Genomic DNA, 22749 nt, shown 5'->3' with positions numbered 1-22749 from the left:
TATGTTATCATGTGAAAAAAAAATTTGAGAATTACTTCTAGTTTTTAAACTTCATATTAATACAATCTACTTCTTCATTTTTAGATGGTAGCTAATCTTTTAAATATGTTATTTTTCATTAAAATGTGGAATTATATTGAAAACAAATTAAAGCATTAAGAAATACATGTATATATTGACAATATGTGAGATGAGATATTTCATTTACGTGAGTTACAATATATATACGATGATCATTTGTTTACCATAAATGTAGTACGTCATGTTATATGATACTAAGGGGTCGTTTGGGGCGTTGGGTTGATACAATATGTCTGGAGTTCATGTATTTAAAAAGTTTATATGTCTAAAGAGTTTATATGTGAGTTTGGGGTGAACAGTTGACATTACAAGTTTTATATATACAATAATCATTTTTTTTACCCTAAGTGTAGTACATCATGTTATATGATAGTTAGGGATTGTTTGGGATAGGAGTCGATACAATATGTATGAAGTCCATAAGTCTGTGTTTGAGCGTTTGCGTAAGTTTATATGTTTATGTTTGGATGCAATAGTTAAGTTCATATGGCATAGACATTTAAGTTTTTTTTTTTTTTTTTAACTCTTCATAATCTATTTTTTAGATTAATACTTTTGTTTTCAATAATTCTACTAATCTTTGTTTGAATAAATATGAATTGCAAATTTTTAAAAATATTTCTTTTGATTTTTTTTAATAATGAACAAGAATAACAATTAACCAACTACATGTTCTCATGTGAATATAGTTAAATAAGATGGGAAGGCAGAGAGAAATCAAAAGTTTTGATTAAAAAATTATCCACGAATTTCTTCATCACATTTTCTTTTTTTCTCTTTGGTTGCTCTGTATTTTTCATCAATCATTACTTTTTTTTAAATGGAATCTCCCCTCATCTTATCAATCAATGGAATATCACCCCATTTTTTTTTTCAACAATTACACTTTTATTTCCCCAAATTTGAAAAATTATCAAAGAGCAAATGAAGAATGCTCTAGAAAACAAGTCTCTATTTTATGATTTTTTTTGTTATTTGTTATTTTTGTTTGCTTTTTCTTAATTTTTTGTTCTACCATTTACTACGTACATACTTTTTCAAATTCTCAACACTCGTTTGATATGTGAATTCATTTTTTTAATATATAATCATTGCACTTGAAGTAGACAAGATGTAATTACATATATAATCAACAACTATACAATACACTATAACTATCATATAATGCTTGAGTTCTGTGCGCACACAAAAATTAGAGATTGAAAATGATCTTTAAAGTTGGTCTCATAAAAGTGATAGCCGAAAAACTGAAATTGGTTGTCGGAATTGTCGTCAAAGTGATTATCGAATCTCAAAATTGGTTGCTAGAGCTTATAATCGAAATGATTGTTTAAGCCCATAATTAGTCACTAGAATTGTCGTCGAAGTTGTCATCGGAGCCTGGAGTTGATTGTGGGAGTTGGACATATGAAAGTGATCATCGAAGTTGGTTTTGGGAGTGTACAACGATACTTGTTTGTAGTCACAATGAATGGAGTATTGAAAACATTGAAACAAGGGAGAGTTGGTAAATATAATTCTCAACTCCCCTAACATTTAATGTTGGTGGGACAAACAACAAGTTTGTATATCATATTAACTTAACTCAACTCATGTTGGGCAAACAAACCCTAAGAAATAATAATTACACAGATTGTAACATAAAACATTTCCATAAATTAATCCATGGCACTTTATATTAAAGGCTAATGGTCTTAAATGACAAATTTGTCGGAAATATTTTTAAATATAAAAAATGTCACTGCTTTTTATAGACATCTATCGTTATATGTAGTACACAGTTCGACATTTTGTCGTATTTATTAATAAGTAGATTCAATTTTTTATATTTAAAAATATTTAATGGATAACTACAACTAATTTAACTATTCATAAATATTCGCATTGAATAATATATTTCCAACCATGGTGTAATTTAGAATTTAATTTTTTAATCTCTAGCCAAATACATAAAAAAAAAACGTGAAATATAGCCTTTTGCAATCCAATTTTGTTTGTTTAGAACATTTTATTAAAAAATAAATTATAAATTCAAACTCTAAAATTTTTAATTTTTCTAATGAATTTTTGAATTTTTTAAATTGCCACTTGTGAACTAGGTCATTCAACAAAAAAGCAAATTCAAATATGTCATCTAAATTTTGAGAAAAAATATGTATACATATGTGTGTATGTGTATATGCATATACATATACATATGTATCTATGTACGTATATGTGTATATGTATCTATGTACATAGATATGTATAAGTATGTGTATGTGTATATATATATGTGTATATGTATATATATATGTGTAATGTTGTCCATTGCTAATAGTATACCTAACAAAAATCTCAAATCATTGTGACAACAAAAAATAGTCCACCAACACTAAAACAAAGGCTTACATGCATGACCACCCAAATATGCTATAACCTTACAAACCACACTACAAGAAATTCATTATTCAATGACAAAGTTTTAGTGACGCAAGTAATTTTTGTCGATAAATGTTGATTTTTAGCGTCGCAAAAAAAAAAAAAAAAAAAAGAATATTATTAACAATACGCTTTTAATCCGTGCCACTAAAAGAATTAGTAACACGTCACTAAAAATTAATAGTTCGGTAGAGTCCGAGCCACGTTAAGTGTCACGACACATCACCTTTTTAACCCGAGCTAGAGCGTTCGAACGTCTCCCTTTGCGCGTCGGTTCTCCTCATGCTTCGCACTCCACGTCAAGTTGGTCGTTTGTCATCTCCATCTCTAATCGTCGTGCCCATCGTTTAATTCGTCGGTTTCCTCTGTTCAAGTTGCAAGCTGCAGTCCGTGCGAAGTCGAGCCACTAGCTAGTTTTCTGCCTTTCTTGCAACTGTTTGAGTTATTTGGGATATGTTATTGATGGGTTTTGATTGAGTTTTGGTATACCCCATCAAACCTTAATTTTTGGTCTCTAAATAAAATTTATTTTGGATTTATTTGAAGTTTTCTCTTCAAGGGTCAATTGGCAAAAGGTTAATTTGTGAAATTTTTTCTAATCAATATCGAATTGGTTTTTGGGTAAGTTGATTTGAAAGAATTTTTTGAGACAATAGCCAATTAATTTTATTAACTAAGTCACCGATTTTTTTTTACTGTTTAAAACCTATTCATTGAAAAATATTTTGGCTGTCAAGTACAAATTTATTTGTTTTAGCTAATTTCGAGGTAAGAGATTTTATTACTGTACATTTGAATGAATTAAATTTAAAAGTTGCACGTATTTTGTAATTACGCATTAATAGTAGCTGAAAGTGCATAATGAGATGTTGTCGTTGACTGATGTTACATGATGATTAAGCATGCTTTATGTATTGTTATGCTTTGTGAACTGTCATGACTGATGATTCATGCCATGTCATGTTGATTGTTACATGCTTTTAGTCTGTTAGGCTTTTTACCCCACTTGTATCGTGTTCCTGTCTATGGGATCACTCGCACGACTAAGCACTAATAAGGGTGTACCTATATCACATGCATGGTTAGGGGTTAGTTATACTATGTTCATACGGGGTCACTCGCATGACTTAGGGTGTTCTAACGGGACCACTCACACAATTAGGGGTATACCTAGGTATCACAGACATGTTTATGGAGTGTGTAATTACGCTCACCTGCATAACTAGGGGTGCTTGTACGGTCTCACTCGTCCATGTGTGCTCCATTGGACACACGACATTATGTCTATATTCCTAACGAGAAGTTAACAAATCATCTAGTGAGACCAGTACTGGATCCCTTATTGGGTATATGCTCACTTGTTTCTATGTTTAATATTTCAGGCAAAGGTAGAAGATCTGGAAAGCCGACGAGCGACAGGAACGGTCCATGGCATGCCATATGGGGACTCAGTTTTGCTTATGCGTCTATTTATCAATTTTATAGTATTTGGTTTTAGACATTTTAATTTAATTTTTATCCTATTTATTTAATTTTGTTTTAATTAAAAATTGTTAGAATCCGTGGTCACGTTTTCAAATTATTTTTATTGGTTTTGTTGATTATATGTCTTTCAAACATTGATTTGAGATTAATTTTATAAGAAATTTAGTTTTCTCTTCTTTCAAGAAAGTGTCAATTTGTTAATTATTTTTTGAGTAAGGACTTTAACTTAGTTTAAAAATTCGGATCGTTATATTATTGTTTTAATATGTTTTAAGGACAATTTTTTATTTTGGACTTTCGTGAGATTTTGCGAAATTTTATGTTTTAACCATAATATTGATTTGATGGCAAAATCGAAGTCTAAATTTTAAGAAATTTTGATTTCAATGAATATTTCTAGAAAAATTATAAAAACACAAAATTTAAATTAGTAAATAGATATTTTGTTATTTTCAAATAATTAAACATGTCTAATATTTATATTAGTTCATTTTGATGTTTATTTTTTGTGATTCGTGGACTTTTCTACAATGTAATGAAATGTTGATTCACCTTTTCTATCCATATTTAACCCGTGAAAATGTGAAAATATCAATAGAAATATGGATATATTGATGTAAACTCAAACTATGGTTTTAACTTTAAATGTTTATTTTTATTTTAAGTGCTAAGAAAATTTAGTGTAAAAGTTGATTAACGAGAGTATTTTGTAAGTTCTTTTAAAGTTTAATGTATTTATGAAAAATTTTTCAATAGTTGAGAGGTATTTTTGAAACAAAACTTTAACCGTTTCTATCCAAAATTAACTATAATAATATTTCTGACACATTTTTTAAAGTTTAAAAACATTCTTGAAACTTTTGATAGTTTATAAATATTTTTGACATGAATCACAAAATTGAGAGACATTTTTATAATTTAATATTTAATTATCAAAACAATAATTGGGAGAGATAATAATCAAAACTTTATAACTTCAAAAGAAGAAGAGTAAATGTAAATATTTTGGGAAATATTCTCCCAATAGAAAATGTCTACAAATTTTAAAACGTAAATATTTTGTTAGAAGTTTTTCCATTTAGAATGACTTTTCTTTACTAACCGATTAAAAAAGAAAAAAAAAAGGAAGACGTTATCTTGTGGAGGCCAAATTGAAGTGCGAAACAAAGCCCTCCGCGGGGAAAAAAAGAAAAGAGAACAGTTCTCACTCTGCTTCTCAACGATGATTGCCATTTCAACGGCCCTCATTCACCAAGTTTGCTCGCCGTCCGTCGCGCGTGCATTACGCTCTCGCTGCGTGGCTGCCGTTCCCTCTCGGAACCTCTCCACCTCCATATCCTCTTCCGCTGAGCCCTCTCCTGAAGCTCCCAAAGTGCTCATTGGCTTGTCGGACCAGGAGCTACAACAGCTCGCCCTCGACTTCGGTCAGGTAACAAACAACAATCACTTTCTTATACTCTAAAACGTTTTTCGGATTGCTAGCATTTGATGGAGGTTCTTGGTTACGTATCGTTAAATTATCTGTTGAAATGGATTAGGAGAAGTATAGAGGGAAGCTACTCCATCAGCTTATTTACAAGAGGAAGGTCAAGGAAATTGAAGAATTTACCAATTGTCTGTCTTCTTTCTTCTTCTTAACTTAATTTCGCTGGTTTGTTCATTATCTTCTCATACTGATTGGGGTTGATTCCAGTGCCACTGAAATTCAGGAATGATCTTCAAGAAGCTGGATGGAGAGTCGGCCGTTCGCCTGTTTACCAGTCTGTTACTGCAGCTGATGGGACCGTGAAGGTAGTTTGATACAAAGAATTTTTCGATTACATTATTGTTGAATTGTTAAGATGTTATCAGGAAATGTAAATGGTTTGATGGTTTTATTACGATTTTGTTTGACTTTGAGGCATCAATGCGTTAAAATTTTGCAGTTATTGCTTAAGTTGGATGACAATAGGCTGATTGAAACAGTTGGCATACCTGTGGAAGACAAAAACAATAAAGGTTCAGTTCGTCTCACTGCTTGCATCTCATCACAGGTATTATTCACATTTGATCATTCAAAGACTTGAATTTTGTGATATCTTATATGATTTGGGCAAAATCTTTAACACCATGTCAACTCAAAAAGTAAACAAATTGCCTTGCAAGCACTTGTAATGGTTTCTAAACCCTTGGGACACTAGACATGGTATTATCTGCAACTCGTTATGGTATCATGACTTAAAGTGAAATTTCTATTGAATTTCAAACATTAAGGTTGGCTGCCCTCTGCGCTGTTCTTTTTGTGCCACTGGAAAAGGAGGATTTTCTAGGAATCTTCAGAGACATGAAATTGTTGAGCAGGTATTTTGTCTCTCTCACACGCTGTTTTCATGTTCCATTAGAACTTGTACTTTCTGATATCTAGTTGTTTCAGAAATTTGAAAATTTTTGAGAACATGTCAAATATAATTAATCCTCCTCATTGTGATTAGTTGTATCATATGTACACAGGTATTTGCAATTGAGGATATTTTCAACCATAGGGTCACAAATGTAGTATTCATGGGAATGGGTGAACCAATGTTAAATATGAAATCAGTGCTTGAAGCGCATCAATGCTTGAACAAGGTTTACTTTTCTAGACTAATCTTGTCCTAGTACTTTGTGGGATAATTTTTTGTTTAATATTTGATTCCCCTTGACTTTCTGTTTCCCTGTATTTTCTCTTTACCCCATTAAATGTATTGCAAGAGAGGACTTGGAGAGGTAAAACTGGTATTAGGGCGTTTTAATGGTCCTGACTTGTAGGCCTTAGTCTTCACACTTTGGCACAGACTTTCATTGAGTGAAATATACAGAGGAAATCCCTCCAGGCCACCCTGGATTAGTAAGAAACCTCTCAAATTGTTTAAAGTCATATATAAGTATGAGAAACCTCATGAGAGAACTCTTTTGAAGCTATAGTTCGTTTGATTATGACATGGTGTAAATGCTCTCCCCCCTATTTTATTACTATAGCTTTTCTTCCATCCTCTCTAATCGGAGAATTTTTTTTGTAAATCTTCCATATGGGGTCATTCTTTTGTAATTGCACATCATCAATAAAATTGTTTCTTATCCAGAAAAAAGACGACAAACCTTATGATAGAACTTTGAGAGGAGAGAAAAACAACAATCTTCGAGAACTGCCCTGATAATATACTCACCAGGCGCCTTATGAAACAATTTTCTATTCCTTTTCAACCACTGTCTCATAAAATTCTAGTAGCATCAAGGCATAGGATACTAAATTTTCTTTGTAATGGGTGATCGTGCTTCACACATTGGGAAGTGACCAATTGAAAGAGCTAAAGGACACAACAAAAGTATGGGTTTTTTGAAATTTAATTCTTAGATTCAATTGGATTGCAAGATACAGGTATTCTGTTTGGGTCATCCTTGTTTATGCCAAAAGAAGGCATTCAGGAGATTAAGGAGACATTAGGAGGAGAAATCAAATGTAAACCCATCTTTACTTTGTGTATCCATACTTCCGAAGCTTCTGGTTTGGTGCATATTAGTATAATACTATCTTTTTGATCATTCCCAAATTTTGAGGATCCGTCAGTGTCATTCATGAACTCTGAGATTTTGATTTCTTGTGCCATTTTTTTTCTCTAAATTATAAAATTTTATCACATCCAACCCTTCTGGGAGGAACTTTGGGAAGGCTGGCTTTAAAGTTCCACCAGGTTTATTAAATGCTAGCTTTACGTTACTGAATGTGCAATTTTGTTAGACCTCCAATTCTTCAGATTTGTAAGAGAAGGGGCAAGAAGGGAAATTCACAAAAGAATTCATCTCCGGAGCTCATTGGAGAGGAAGGAACTACCTGAGTGCCCACTTGGTTGTCAGTACAAATAAGGAATGTTTCGGGATTGTTGAATTAGGTATTTTTTAGTAGAATCTGCTGTGAGCTTTTGGGAAGTAGCGGCCAGCCTTCTCGAAGGAGCTGGATTGTTCTCTATTTCCATTGTGTTTTTCCGTGTTCTTTTACTCTATATTGTCCTCTGGATTATTACTTGGCTTGTGAGACTTTTGGTATTACCTTTTCAATATATATATCATTCCAGAGAGTTGTTCTATTTTGCTTGTTGGGATCTTACTGAGTCTCAGGTGCAATAGTGTTGACAAATTGGTATCAGAGCCTCAACATCCTGGGGCGAACACGATCCATGGCTCAAAAACAACTAAAAGAGAAAATGTAGTTGAGCGAAAGGGAGATCATGAACTTGAAAGAGATAATTCTGGGATGAAGAAGAGTGTGGATAAATTGGCAGAAGATGTAAAGGATAGCAGGAGAAAAGAGGAATCAGGGGCTTATGATGCTTTGATGCTCAAAATGAACGGGAAAAATTGTTGAAACTGAATCAGAGTTGGAGTCCAGGCAGGGATTGATGGGCAAGAGCAGATACAAGAAACTAGAAATGCTGATCTTTGCGGGTGTGAATCCAGAATCGTGGGTCTATAGGGCCAAACATTTTTTTCAAGATTAATGACTTAGCAGATGCAATGGTTAGTTTTGATCAAGATGAAGTTAATTGGTTTCGATGGAGCAACAATCGAAAGAAAGTGATGTCATGGGAAGATTTAAAACCGAGGATGTTCGAACACTTTCAACCCATGGGAAAAAGAACCTTAGGGGTGGTTGACAAGGATCAAACAAGATGGAACTTATGAGGAATACCTGAAGAAATTTTTGAACTACTAAGCACCTTTGTTGGAGATGGCTGTGAACGTATTGATGGATGTGTTCGTGACAGGACTGGAGCAAAAGTTGTAGGTGGAAGTGGTAAGCCGTCACTTGAAGACTTTGGACTGTTGAATGAAAGAAGCCCAATTGGTCAATGATTGAAATGTTGCCTTAAAATTGGCTTTGCATGAATTTGGGAGCCCATGGGCCAGGAAAGAAGGAAGCCCAACCCACCAAAGCAAATCAATTAAACCCAAAAAAAGGTTGGTCAAAAAGGGAATGAAGTCCAAATTCGACAGATATCTATACCACTTCAGGGGAATTATGCAAAATGGGAGCTACCGTCAAGAGGTAGTTTGATAGTGAGTTCTGAGCGCGTCTCAACAAGGGTCTATGCTTTGAGATGTAGCAAAAAATACTCACATAGTTACTGTTGTAAAATTAGGGAGAACGGAGAGTTGATGCTCTTTATCTTGAACGAAGAAGAGGAACCTAAAGGAGGAGTAGAGTTCGAATAAAATAATACCGAAACGGTGGAATTAAAAACAATGGAAGTCATGGAAAGAAGAGAAATTGTCCTAGTACCATCCACGGATTTTGAGAAGACACCATGAAGTTGAGAGGTAAGGTCAAGGGAAGAGAAGTGATTGTGTTGATTGACTGTGGCACGGCTCATAATCTTACCCATAAGAAAATGGTCGACGAACTGAATCTACCGGTTACAGATGAAACAAGATTTTGGAGTTACCATAGGGGACGAATAAATAGTTGAAGGACGAGGAATGTGCAAGAGGGTCGAAGTGAGGCTTCCAGAATTGATCGTTCGGGCCGATCTTCTAACAATTGATTTGGGGAAAATGGATGAAATATTGGGTATGCTGTGGTTGTGTTCTACCGGATTTATGGCTGTGCATTGGCCAAAGACTATAACCTTTTTGACAGGAAACAAACCAATTATTCTCAAGGGTATCTGATTAACTACAGCGAAATGCTCTTTGAAGACGCTTACTAAAACGTGGGAGGAGGAGGACTAAGGCTTCTAGATTGAGTTGCAAAGTTTCGAGATTGGAGAGGAGAAGGAATCTGAAAGTGAGGCTGGTTGGGAGGGGTGATGGAGGACTACCAATGATTCAGGCACTACTAAATCAATATGAAGACTGGAAATTTGTCCCCAAAGAGAGCGAGAGACCATCGACTTCTAACGGTGAGGGGCAGAAGCCCATCAATCTAAGACTGTATAAATATGGTTATGTACAAAGAGAAGAGATAGAAAAGCTTGTGACAGAAACGATGTAAGTGGGGATAATTCGACCAAGTAGAAGCCCATATTCGAGTTCGGTAAATTAGTGATGTTAATTAAGAAAAAGGGTGGTGGGTGGCGTTGAACCAAGTAACAGTGGTTGATAAATTCCCTATTCCTATGATTGAAGAATTACTTGATGAACTACACGGTGCAACTGTCTTCTCCAGATTAGACATTCGATTGAGGTACCATCAAATTAGATTGAGGGAAGAGGATATTGAAAAGATGGTGTTCCGTACACATGAGGGCCATTGTGAACTTCTAGTTATGCCCTTCGATCTAACAAATGCTCCGACCACTTTTCAGTCACTCATGAATCAAGTGTTTCGACCATTTCTCTGACGTTTCATGTTGGTATTCTTTGATGACATACTAGTTTTTAGCACAAACATCACTGCACATGGGAGACATTTGGGAGTAGTATTAAATATATTGAGAGATAATGAGTTATTTGCCAACTAAAAGAAATGTGTTATTGGCCACTCGAGAATACAATACTTGGGGCATTGGATTTTGAGCAAAGGGGTGGAGGGCAATGGGGAAAAAATCAAGGCAATGGTGAACTACCCGCACCTAAGGATGCCTAAAAACTTAGGGGATTCCGTTGATCGGTTATTACAGGTGTTTTTTTAGAAAATATGGAGACATTGTAGCCCCCTTCACTAAACTCCTCCAGAAAAATGCCTTTAGTTGGAATGATGAAGCTACCACAACATTTGAAGAACTCAAACAAGCCTTGATGTCGTTACCCGTGTTGGCCCTTCCAGACTTCTCACTACCTTTTGTCATTGAAACAGATGCATCTGAATTTGGTTTGGGAGTTTTGTTATCCTAGAACTCGAGGTTCATCGCTTATTTTAGTCAAAAACTATCTCCTCAGGCTCAAACCAAGTCTATCTATAAGAAGGTTTTGATGGTTGTGGTGATGGAAATCTTGAAGTGGAGACATCATTTGTTGGGAAGGAAATTCACTATAATTTTAGATCAAAAAACTTTAAAATTCTTGGTTGAGCCTTAGAGGTACAACCTCAGTTTCAGAAATGGTTAACAAAGCTGTTTGAGATATGACTTATAGATTTTGAATCAACTTGGCCACCAAAATAAAGCAGCAGATGCTCTATCATGAATAAACCACCCAGTGGAGTTGCTAGTTATGATCGCACCTGGTTTAGTGGATGTGGAAGTAGTTATGAAGGAGGTCAAGGAGGACGAAGAATTACAGAAAATTATAGCCATTTTGAAGACAAACCCAGAGGGAAAATCGAGAAATCATGGACTAATAACCAGTTGCTATAAAGAAAGACTATGTTAGACCTCCAATCATTTACACCTATAAAAGGAAGAAATCAGGGAAGGGTTTGATGGGAATTACACAGAAGACCAAGGGTGGGGAGGTTCTTTGGGGGACCCACCCCTGATGAGGTATATAAGAATGTTTTGGGGATTAGCAAATTAGGTAAAGGGTGCTGAAGCTTTTGAGGAGAAGATTCCAGCCTTCTCGAAGGAGCTGGAGAATAACCTTTGGATTTATTTTTGTTTTTTCTTTCTTATTTTATTGTGCTGTCCTTTAGCGTACTTTGTGGATATTTTGTGAACTCATCTGGATTTATCAACAATAGGATCATAGCAGAGTACTGTCTCCGTTTCTCTATTTTTGTTGGGATTTTACTGAGTTTCAGGGAAGGAATCCTAACATACTAGTCCTACCACGTACTTCATCTCTCATACCTTTCTTGTTACACACTTGTTCACAATTCCATACTAGGAGAGCACTCTGGATTCTTAAGAACATATTAATGAATCAACGGGGTGCTTTATTGGGTGGGAATGAAAACAGATGTGAAAAAGTATGTTGATGTGAATTATGTTAGAGGAATAAGTCTGAATCTCTCTCACCAGCCGGTCTTCTATGACCTTTGCCATTGCCAAGTTGATTTTGAAAGATTGGACCATAGACATCATTGAAGGATGCCCAAAGCGGGAGGTTATGACTCTATCATGGTGGTGGTAGACCAATTGGGCAAATTTCTCACCTCATTGTTCCCAAACATCTTTTCACCCCCAAACAAGTAGTTGAAGTGTTCATCGAAAGGGTGGTGTATAAACGTGGAATTCCAAAATCTATTATCAGAAACCGTGATAAGATTTTCCTAAGTAACTTTCGAAAAGAATTGTTTACTGCTGTGGGAACCGTTTTAAAAGGAAGCTGATAGACCTCTTATTAAACAAGTTTACAGCAGAAGGAAGAAGAGGCTGTGTTAGTATGTAGCACGTGTAGAGTATATTAGATAAATAAACACGTGATGTTAAATAGAGTTAGTGCGCAGGTTTTAGTGGGGAAGGACAGCTGTATTTGGGCGGGAAAAGCTGTTAAATAGAGTTAGCGTGAGAGGGAAGGGACATGTTTTGTTTGTTGGAGAAATTAGTGTGTGATTGTTCTGCTTTTCTGGTTGAGAGAAAAACAGAGATCAGATTGTAACCTAGGATTGATAACTCATCAATCCTAATTGTGTAAAGCAATAAAGGAAATTGATTCCAAATTGTGTTGGAGTTCCAACATTTTGGTATCAGAGCGGTGTTCCGGGAAGGATGGTGCAGACCCGCATTGAAGAACGGCTGGAATACATCGACCAGGAGATTGCCGGAATGAAGAAGGAGTTGAGTAAAATGCCGGCGATTGAGGGAGGATTAGCTGAAATCGCGAAGAGCATCGACCTGATGCGTCTTCAATCGGAAAAACAGCAGCAGCTCTTGTTCACGATCATTGAGACGAGTTCGAAGGAGAGATCAACGATGAGTGGGCAAGCGACAGAACCCGCCGTGAAGGATTTTGAAAAAGCGAAAGGGAAAGATAGCGACGCGTCCTCCAGCAGAATGTATGAAACGGATCGGAATCACAGAAACGAAGGAGGAGAACGGAGAACCGACAGCGACGATGGATACTCTGACCGAAACAAATTCAAAAAGATCGAGATGCCCGTTTTCACTGGAGAGGATCCCGATTCTTGGCTGTTCCGAGCAGAGAGGTACTTTCAAATTCATAGATTAACAGAGTCTGAGAAAATGTTAGTGTCAACCATTAGTTTCGATGGTCCAGCACTGAATTGGTATAGATCTCAAGAGGAGAGAAATAAATTTGTTAGTTGGTCGAATATGAAAGAGAGGTTGTTAATACGTTTTCGGTCCAGTAAAGATGGTACTATTGGTGGGCAATTTCTGAGAATTAAACAAGAGGGATCTGTAGAGGAGTATATCAATTTGTTTGATAAAATGGTAGCTCCAGTTAATGATTTGCCGGAATGGGTGATCGAAGATACGTTTATGAATGGCTTGTTGCCGTGGGTTAGATCGGAAGTAGTCTTCTGTCGACCGAAAGGTTTGGCAGAGATGATGGAAGCAGCACAGATGGTTGAAAACAGGGAATTAGTAAGAATGGAGGCGAAAATGAGTGGGTACTCAGGGGGAAAGTTGACTAGTCAGACTGCTAGCAATGGGAGAATAAATCCGGGAGGAGTAGCAGGAGACATTAAAGGAAATTCTTCTTTTTCTACACGAACCATTACCTTGAGAAGTCAGGCCTCCAATGAAAATCGAAGGGAGGGAACATATAAACGGTTACCTGATGCAGAATTCCAGGCTCGGAAAGAGAAGGGCTTATGTTTTCGTTGCAATGAGAAGTATTCTGCAGACCATAAGTGTAGATTGAAGGAACAACGTGAGTTGAGGATGTTTGTAATAACCGAAGGGAAAGATGAATATGAAATAGTTGAGGAAGAGAAAGAGGAAAAAGATTTTGGCCGCCTAGAAGTCAATGGGGAGTTAACCACAGTGGTTGAATTATCAATCAACTCTGTGGTTGGTCTAAATGATCCTGGAACTATGAAGGTGAGAGGTAAATTGCTTGGAGAAGAAGTGGTTGTATTGATCGACTGCGGGGCAACACATAATTTTGTATCAGAAAAACTAGTGAAGAAGTTGATTTTACCAGTCAAAGAAACTTCACACTATGGCGTAATCTTAGGATCTGGAGCAGCTGTCCAGGGTAAAGGAATTTGTGAAAAACTAGAAGTACAGTTGAGTGGTTGGAGGATCGTGGAGGATTTTCTTCCTTTAGAACTTGGAGGAGTAGATGTCATTTTGGGAATGCAATGGTTGTACTCATTGGGGGTAACTATAGTAGATTGGAAGAACCTGTCTCTATCTTTTGTGGCTGAAGGAAAAGAAGTGAAGATCAAAGGGGATCCTAGCTTGACTAAGGCAAGGATCAGCCTTAAAAATATGATGAAACACTGGGAAGAAAAGGATAGTGGATTCTTGATTGAGTGTAGATCCTTGCAAGTGAGGACAGTAGGAGATGAAGAGCATTGTTTGTTAAACACAGAAGCAGTAAGCAAGGGACTGATTAGTTCAGTGATCAAACAGTACCAAGATGTCTTTGATTGGCCAGAAAAATTACCTCCACGGAGAGAGATAGAGCATCATATACATTTGAAAGATGGGACTGATCCAATTAATGTGCGACCATATCGATATGGATTTCAGCAGAAGGGGGAAATGGAGAAGTTAGTTCAAGAAATGTTGAATTCAGGGGTGATAAGGCCGAGTACAAGTCCATATTCCAGTCCTGTACTGTTGGTTAAGAAAAAAGATGGGAGTTGGTGATTTTGTGTCGATTATAGAGCAGTAAACAATGCCACGATTCCCGATAAGTTTCCCATACCAGTAGTGGAGGAACTGTTTGATGAGCTATGTGGAGCAATTCTATTTTCCAAGATCGACTTGAAATCGGGGTATCATCAAATTAGAATGGCTGATGATGATATAGAGAAGACGGCTTTTAGAACATGAGGGTCATTATGAATTTTTAGTCATGCCATTTGGGCTGACCAATGCTCCGGCTACCTTTCAAGCCTTGATGAATACGCTTTTCAAGCCATTTCTCAGAAGGTTTGTGCTAGTTTTTTTTGATGACATATTAGTTTATAGTAGAAATGAGAAGGAGCATGCTTTACACTTGGAAATGGTGTTGAAAGTGCTGCGGCAACATGAACTGTATGCTAACCAGAAGAAATGTCAATTTGCTCAAGAGAAAATTGAGTATTTGGGACATGTGATTTCGGGAGAAGGTGTGGCAGTGGATCCGGAGAAAATTAAAGCAATTTGTGACTGGCCTCGTCCAACAAATGTCAAGGAAACTAGAGGATTCCTTGGATTGACAGGATATTACCGGCGTTTTGTGCGCAATTACGGTACTATAGCTGCACCACTGACTCAGTTATTAAAGAAAGGAGGATTCAGTTGGACTGAGGAAGCTACTCAGGCTTTTGACCGGTTGAAGTCTGCAATGGTATCCTTACCAGTGTTAGCTTTACCGGACTTCAATAAGCAATTTGAAATCGAGGCTGATGCTTCTGGATATGGAGTTGGAGCTGTATTGATTCAAGACAGAAGACCAGTAGCGTATTTCAGCCACACATTAGCATTGAGAGACAGGGGTCGACCAGTGTATGAAAGGGAACTTATGGCTATTGTGTTAGCAGTCCAAAGATGGCGACCGTATTTGCTGATTGGGAAGTTTAGAGTCAAAACTGATCAGAAGGCGCTTAAATTTTTATTAGATCAAAGAATTATACAGCCTCAGTATCAGAAGTGGATAGCTAAATTGTTGGGCTACTCGTTTGAAGTAGTTTATAAACCGGGAGTGGAAAACCGAGCAGCTGATGCTCTTTCACGGAAACCAGAAGAAGTACAGTTGTTTGGGTTGTCTATACCTGTCACTGTTGATTTGGATGTGATTAAAAGGGAGGTGTCTCAAGATTCTAAATATAAAGAGATAGTGAGACAGCTTGAGCATGGAGAAGAGTTGCAAGTAGACGGCTATTCTTTGCAGAAGGGAATGTTGATGTATAAGAGTCGATTGGTAATTGTTCAGCAATCTTCTTTGAAACCAGTAATTCTAGAAACTTTTCATAATTCAGCAGTTGGTGGACATTCTGGGTTTCTGAGAACTTATAAAAGAATAGCAGCAGAGTTGTACTGGAAAGGGATGAAGGCAGAGATTAAAAAACACTGTGAAGAGTGCCTAACTTGTCAAAGAAATAAGACAATGGCTTTATCACCTGCTGGTTTACTGGTTCCATTGGAGATACCTCAGGTTATATGGAGTGAGATATCTATGGATTTTGTGGAAGGACTTCCAAAATCAAATGGGTATGAAGTAATTCTGGTTGTGGTGGACAGATTGAGCAAATATGGGCATTTCTTACCATTGAAGCATCCGTTTACTGCTAAAGTTGTGGCTGAGTTGTTTGTTAAGGAGATAGTAAGATTGCACGGGTTTCCTATATCCATTGTGTCGGATAGAGACAAGGTATTCCTTAGCCAATTCTGGACTGAATTGTTTCGTTTGTCGGGCACCAAGTTAAATAAAAGTACAGCTTATCATCCTCAATCAGATGGCCAAACGGAGGTTGTGAACAGAGGGGTGGAAACATATTTGAGATGTTTTTGTAATGAGAAACCTAAGGAGTGGATTAAATGGCTGCCATGGACAGAATATTGGTATAATACGACTTATCAACGTTCAATTGGTATGACTCCATTCCAAGTTGTTTATGGCAGACAACCTCCTACTATTGTATCGTATGGAAGTTCTCCATCTAAGAATTCTACTGTTGAGGAGATGCTGCAGGAAAGAGATATTGTTCTGGTCTCTTTACGAGAGCATTTGCGCTTGGCACAAGAGCAAATGAAGTCATATGCGGATCGAAAAAGGAGAGATGTGGAATTTTCTGTAGGGGAATACGTGTTATTACGCATTCGCCCTTATCGACAGATTACGGTGAGAAGTAGGAGGAATGAAAAGCTTGCTCCTCGTTTCTTCGGGCCATATGAAATTATTGAGAAAATTGGACCCGTTGCCTATCGTTTACAGCTGCCAGACAATTCCAGAATTCATCCGGTATTCCATGTATCTCAGTTGAGGAAACTGGTGGGACAGCATGAAAATATTCAACCTACTATTCAGTTTGTTGATGAGAATTATACATGGAAGTCTGAACCAGAAGAAGTTGTTGAATACCGAAAAACAGGGGCTGAACAGTGGGAAGTTTTGGTGTGTTGGAAAGGGTTGCCTAAGCATGAAGCTTCTTGGGAATCCTATGAAGAAATGAAAGAAAAATTTCCAACTCTTCACCTTGAGGACAAGGTGAATTTAAAAGGGGGAAGTAATGATAGACCTCTTATTAAACAAGTTTACAGCAGAAGGAAGAAGAGGCTGTGTTAGTATGTAGCACGTGTAGAGTATATTAGATAAATAAACACGTGATGTTAAATAGAGTTAGTGCGCAGGTTTTAGTGGGGAAGGACAGCTGTATTTGGGCGGGAAAAGCTGTTAAATAGAGTTAGCGTGAGAGGGAAGGGACATGTTTTGTTTGTTGGAGAAATTAGTGTGTGATTGTTCTGCTTTTCTGGTTGAGAGAAAAACAGAGATCAGATTGTAACCTAGGATTGATAACTCATCAATCCTAATTGTGTAAAGCAATAAAGGAAATTGATTCCAAATTGTGTTGGAGTTCCAACAGAAGCACGACCTTCCATCCTCAAATTGATGGGCAGATGGAGAGAGTAAACCGATGCTTAGAGACATTCTTAAGACTTTTCTGCAGTGAACAACTGGCCAAATGGAACAATTACATACCATGGGCAGAAGTGTGGTATAATACAACCTAGAAGTGTGGGTTTGTCTTCAAAAACAACTCCATATCAAGTAGTGTATGGAAGGCCACCACCTCGGCCGATATTTTACAGTGATAGGAAGACAACGAATAACAATGTTGATCAATTTTTGAAAGATAGAGATATCACAATCAATGCTTTGAAGGAGAACTTGGTCGTTGCCCAAAACCGAATGAAAAAACAAGCTAACTTATATCAGTGAGAGTTAAATTTTCAGGTGGGAGACGAAGTGTATTTGAAGATTAACCCTATCAACAACAGGAAAGTGGGTCATAACCTCGTTAGCTAGAAAAAGAAGTGAGAAGCCATCACCTAAGTTTTATGGACCTTATCGAATTACTGAAAATATAGGAGAAGTGGCCTATCGCCTTGAGTTACCACCAAAGGTATCATCCACAATGTATTTCATGTATCTTAGTTGAAACTGAAATTGGGTCAAACTCAGCGGGTACAGCACATTCCTCCAGCATTGATTGAAGAGTTTGAATTACAATTAAGGTCAGAATCAGTACTCGGAGTGAGACGGAATGGAGAAATTGGAGCAAATGAGTGGCTAGTGAAATGGAAAGGGCTACTGGACAGCTGAGGCCATGTGGGAATCAGTTTGCCTCGTGAACCAACAGTTTTCCTTTTTCCACCTTAAAGACAAGGTGCAGTTCGATCCCAGTGGTAATGTTAGAACTCCAACTCTTGAGACTTATAAAAGAAGGGGCAAGAAGAGAAATTCACAAAAGCTGCTGAGGGTCCACTTGGTTGTTGGTATAAATAAGAACGTTTCGGGATTGTTTACTATTTCCTTTGTATTTTTCTGTGTTCTTTTACCCTATATTGTCTTCTGAATTATTACTTGGCTTGTGAGACTTTTTCATTTATTCCTTCAATTATATATATATATATCGTTCCAGAGTGTTGTTCTACTTTGCTTGTTGGATTTTTACTCAGTTTGAGGTGCAAGAGTCTTGACAAACTTCTTATGAATTCGTCATATTTTCTCAAGGATGTTCAAATTGGACAAAGAATGATTACAATTTCTACTGTGGGCGTTCCTAACACAATTAAAAGGTTGGCTTCTCACAAGCTTCAGTCAACATTGGCCGTCAGGTAACATGTATCCTACTGGAAACTCTCTCTCTCTAAAAAAAGAAGTATATATATGCCATAATTGGTGTGAATCAAAAATCAAAGCCTTAGAATGACCTGATTGAAGAGTTTTATCTATCATCTCAAAGTTTTCCTCTCCCAACCATAAGATCAAAATTTTAATAGTTTTTATCCATGAACTGTTAGGTTGTTTTGAAAAGATGATCCATGGACATTTGTCGGACGAGGTCCTTACATTTCTGCTCTTTTTTATTTTACTTCGATTAACTCTTCATTTTATGTTCATCAGCTTACATGCACCAAACCAGAAGCTTCGGGAGACTATTGTACCCAGTGCAAAAGCATATCCTCTCGAAGCACTCATGAAAGACTGTCACGATTATTTCCTCCAAACTAGTCGGAGAGTATCGTTCGAGTATGCACTTTTAGGTATTGGCATCACTTCAGCCATACAATCCTCATCTCTTCTTTCATTATTGTTCCTCATTGTAAATTCAGACATTCTACATTTGACGAATTGTTTCCCCCCATTTTCCGGTTGCTTATCATTTGAGCAGCTGGAGTCAATGATGCAGTAGAGCATGCTGTAGAACTAGCGAAGCTTCTTCATGAATGGGGAGGTGGCTATCACGTGAACCTGATACCTTTCAATCCCATAGAAGGCTCTGAGTATCAGCGTCCATACAAGAAAGCTGTATGTTCTCAACAGATGTGCTAACGTTTCATATTATAAACGTATATTCTTGTCTTCACTGACCCATCATCTTTTCTTCAATTTTTAGGTGATGGCATTTGTAGCTGCTCTAGAGTCCCATAAAATCACTGTAAGCGTTCGTCGAACAAGAGGCCTGGATGCAAATGCAGCTTGTGGTCAGCTAAGGAACCAATTTCAAAAGAACCCTTTGCTTGTTGATTCCGACATCAGTCAGTCTGAAGCAGCTGAAGCTGTGGCATGTTGATGCAAAAAGTTCCTTATTATTTGATATTCTACCGACTTCATTGTGTTGCATCCATCTGGAGGCTTGAAGAGCTAATTTCTTTTGTGGGGTCAGAGGCGCGTCAAGGAAGCTTGATAGATATGGATCTAAAGAATGGAGGGGCAACCAGCACATCCAGGTCTGTTCTATACTCTATATTCACAGGCCGTTGTACAAACGGTGGAGCAATTGAGGAGGGATCGAATTGTGCATTTATCGACGTATTGGTATACCAATGGTCTGTTGGTTGACCCTTAAATCTAAATCATTGGTTTCTTAGAGGGAGAGGAAATCTGAAAGAGGCTTATTTTTTACTGCTTATCCACTAGCTGAATTTCTGCTTGGTAATTATGTGATTTCATTGGATATTTCCCTTTTGAACTCAAGGCTATCTATCCAACAGAACATGTGGTTCAAATTTTCAATAGGATGCCAATTTAGAGCTGTTCTTTCCCCTATGTACTGATGCTCACTTTAGGATGATTTGTTCGATAATAAATTTGTCTTTACCTATAAATTTAAGTTTTTTGGTTAATTGATGATTTTACAGGATATCAAAGTAGGTGTTCTAGAAAGTCGATAATATAATATTAAATTTGACTTCACTCATAAGCTTAAATTTTTTGATCAATCAATGATTCAGTAGTTACTATTGTTGGTTGCATTGATCAGCCTTGCTTAAGAGATTCTTTATGATTATTATTTGTACACACAACATATATGTATCATGTATATTTAACTCCTTACTTCAGGTTCAATTGTTGTCTACAACATTTTTACATCTACTTTATTTTCCCCTTATTTTTGCATTCTTTATAAGTAATATTGATACTCAATAGCAGTTTATGGAATCATCATCGGTTGAGAGTGGTAATAGGAGGGCATGACTTTGATAAAAGACTAAGAGATCATGAGTTTAATTACCTATTAGGACTAAATATCCTATATATATGAGTTTTCTTTGACACCTAAAAGTTGTAGAGTCGGGTGGGTAGTCCCACGATATTAGTTGAAGATAAGTTGGTCTAGATAGTCTAGACAATAGTTTATGGTTTGTTTGGTTTTTTCTATTTTAAAAAGATTTGATGTATACCTTTTAGCTTTTCTAATGGTTCAAACTAGCTATATTTTGACTAAGAGTGAGCTTTTCATTAATGTATGAGTTAATTTTATTAAATATACTATAAAAAATCAATATGACTTGTATAAGTTTTGGACAATAAACTTTCAACTTTATCAAATTCAGGATTATTCTGATAATAAACTAATTTTGTATTATTTTAGTCAGTAAATTTTTGTTATTTTTTCATCTCAAAAACATCTCACATCTGATTTTGTGTTATTTTTTTCTTCATTCTTCTCACTCATCCACATGTGTCATGAGTTTCTTCTCCATGTACGTGTTACATAAAGATTTTTCTTTTTGTGGATTTTCGATCTTTTTGTCATAGAAGACCAGTTTGCATGAAATGAAGGAGACAAATACCGGAATGAGAGACTCGATCTATGTGAGTGAGATTTTATGGCGCTAGCAAAACATATAAAAAAATTAATTTCAAAAGGTAATCAAAGGAAAATTTTATTTTTCTTCCAAATTTTAGTTCATCATCCAAACCCGAAAAATTTAACAAAATGACATAATAATCAAAAACTTTTCAGGGCCGTTTCCCTTCATATCTTCATCGTTCTCTTCATTATCGATCCTATCTCTTCTTCTCTCGCTGTCTCTCTTCTTCAACCTTTTTCTCTTTTAGTTTCCCAACTTTTTTGCCACCACTTCATTGCTTGTTTCTACAAACTTTCCATCGTTTTCATGTTCCGAAATGTATGTTGCTCTTATCCTTGAATGAATATTGATTTTTTTTTTGTTCTGTCAGCATAGTCTTTTGTGTTTGTATAGTCCATTGAAGTGTATTGCCTAACTTTTTTTGAATGATCACCAAACTGTTATTAAATTATTGTCATATTTTATTAAGTAATCTCTCTTATTTTACTATGCAATCTCCCACATTTTACAACAAAATCTTCTATAGTTTACTGAGCCTCCTTCGATAGTTGTCCAATTTCTTAAACAATCATTAATATACATCTTTGTACAATTTGGTAGGAAATGAGGTCAGTTCTGAAGCAATTATGTTGGAGGCCATATGAAAGGTTTGAAGGTCATAAATGATATAATATGTAGTGAATTAGTAAATATTATGCTCCAACGACTAAATATTGACTCAAACATGTTTGACATTCAAGAAAACATGCAGACTAACACTTGCACAAGTTCATCTAGGTCACATGATGTGTATTGGAAAAACCTAGGAGATTGTATAGTCAAATGCGAGAGGTCGCTGAGTTGTGGGAGATCACTAGTAAACTATGGAGAATGAGTAGTAAATATGGGAGACTGTTTAATAAAATATGGACGGTTGTTTAATAACTATTGGGTGATCTTCTAGAAAAAAAGTTAGGCGATGCACTTTAACGAACTAAACGAGCCCTGGACCCATTGTCAACGGAATGGAAAAATCAATGAGCATTAGAGAATAAGAGCAACCTAACTTTCAAGTATGAATTTCGATCTAGAGGGAACTGGGAGACAGACTTACCACTAAGCTAACTTATGGAATTTATACACATATTATATATAAATAAATAAAGCATAAAGTTGAGGCATGAATGAACCGCCTATGCTAAATCTGTCTGCACTTTCAAGACACGAGAGCAATTGTTTTGATAAGATATTCATAAATTGAATTGTAATTTAAACTATTGTAGTTTCCCATTAAATATTAATAGAGAACGAATTTTTAATAATCATGTTTTATATTTAAAAAATATAAAATAATTATTTGATAATATTATGCTATAATTTAGATTTTGTGGTTATAATTAATATTGAGTCTCATTAATTTGATAAAATTGTATCTTTATATGAAATT

General features: G+C 36.3%; 1 protein-coding gene across 1 annotated transcript; it reads left to right on the top strand.

The window, feature by feature from the left end:
• The first annotated feature begins 5111 nt into the window (after positions 1-5111).
• LOC103500206 (uncharacterized) lies at positions 5112-20333 on the top strand. Its single transcript, XM_008463436.3, has 10 exons — positions 5112-5416; positions 5526-5601; positions 5681-5778; positions 5913-6020; positions 6241-6327; positions 6478-6594; positions 18736-18839; positions 19129-19268; positions 19397-19533; positions 19622-20333. Exons 1-10 carry the CDS (start codon positions 5210-5212, stop codon positions 19796-19798), a joined length of 1251 nt encoding a protein of 416 aa, XP_008461658.2. The 5' UTR covers positions 5112-5209; the 3' UTR covers positions 19799-20333.
• The last annotated feature ends 2416 nt before the right edge of the window (positions 20334-22749 follow it).

This window comes from Cucumis melo, chromosome 10 (genome assembly GCF_025177605.1).
Source record: "Cucumis melo cultivar AY chromosome 10, USDA_Cmelo_AY_1.0, whole genome shotgun sequence".
Classification (NCBI taxonomy): domain Eukaryota; kingdom Viridiplantae; phylum Streptophyta; class Magnoliopsida; order Cucurbitales; family Cucurbitaceae; genus Cucumis; species Cucumis melo.
The sequence above is the reverse complement of the archived record's forward strand: the minus strand, read 5'-3'. Positions and strand labels throughout refer to the sequence as shown.

Bases quoted from the DNA above. Each gene is read 5' to 3' on its own strand.
- LOC103500206 (XM_008463436.3), top strand. From the start codon at position 5,210: ATGATTGCCATTTCAACGGCCCTCATTCACCAAGTTTGCTCGCCGTCC. The intron at 5,602-5,680 runs GTCTGTCTTCTT...GGTTGATTCCAG, and splicing joins AATTGAAGAATTTACCAATT to TGCCACTGAAATTCAGGAAT. The intron at 5,779-5,912 runs GTAGTTTGATAC...AAAATTTTGCAG, and splicing joins CAGCTGATGGGACCGTGAAG to TTATTGCTTAAGTTGGATGA.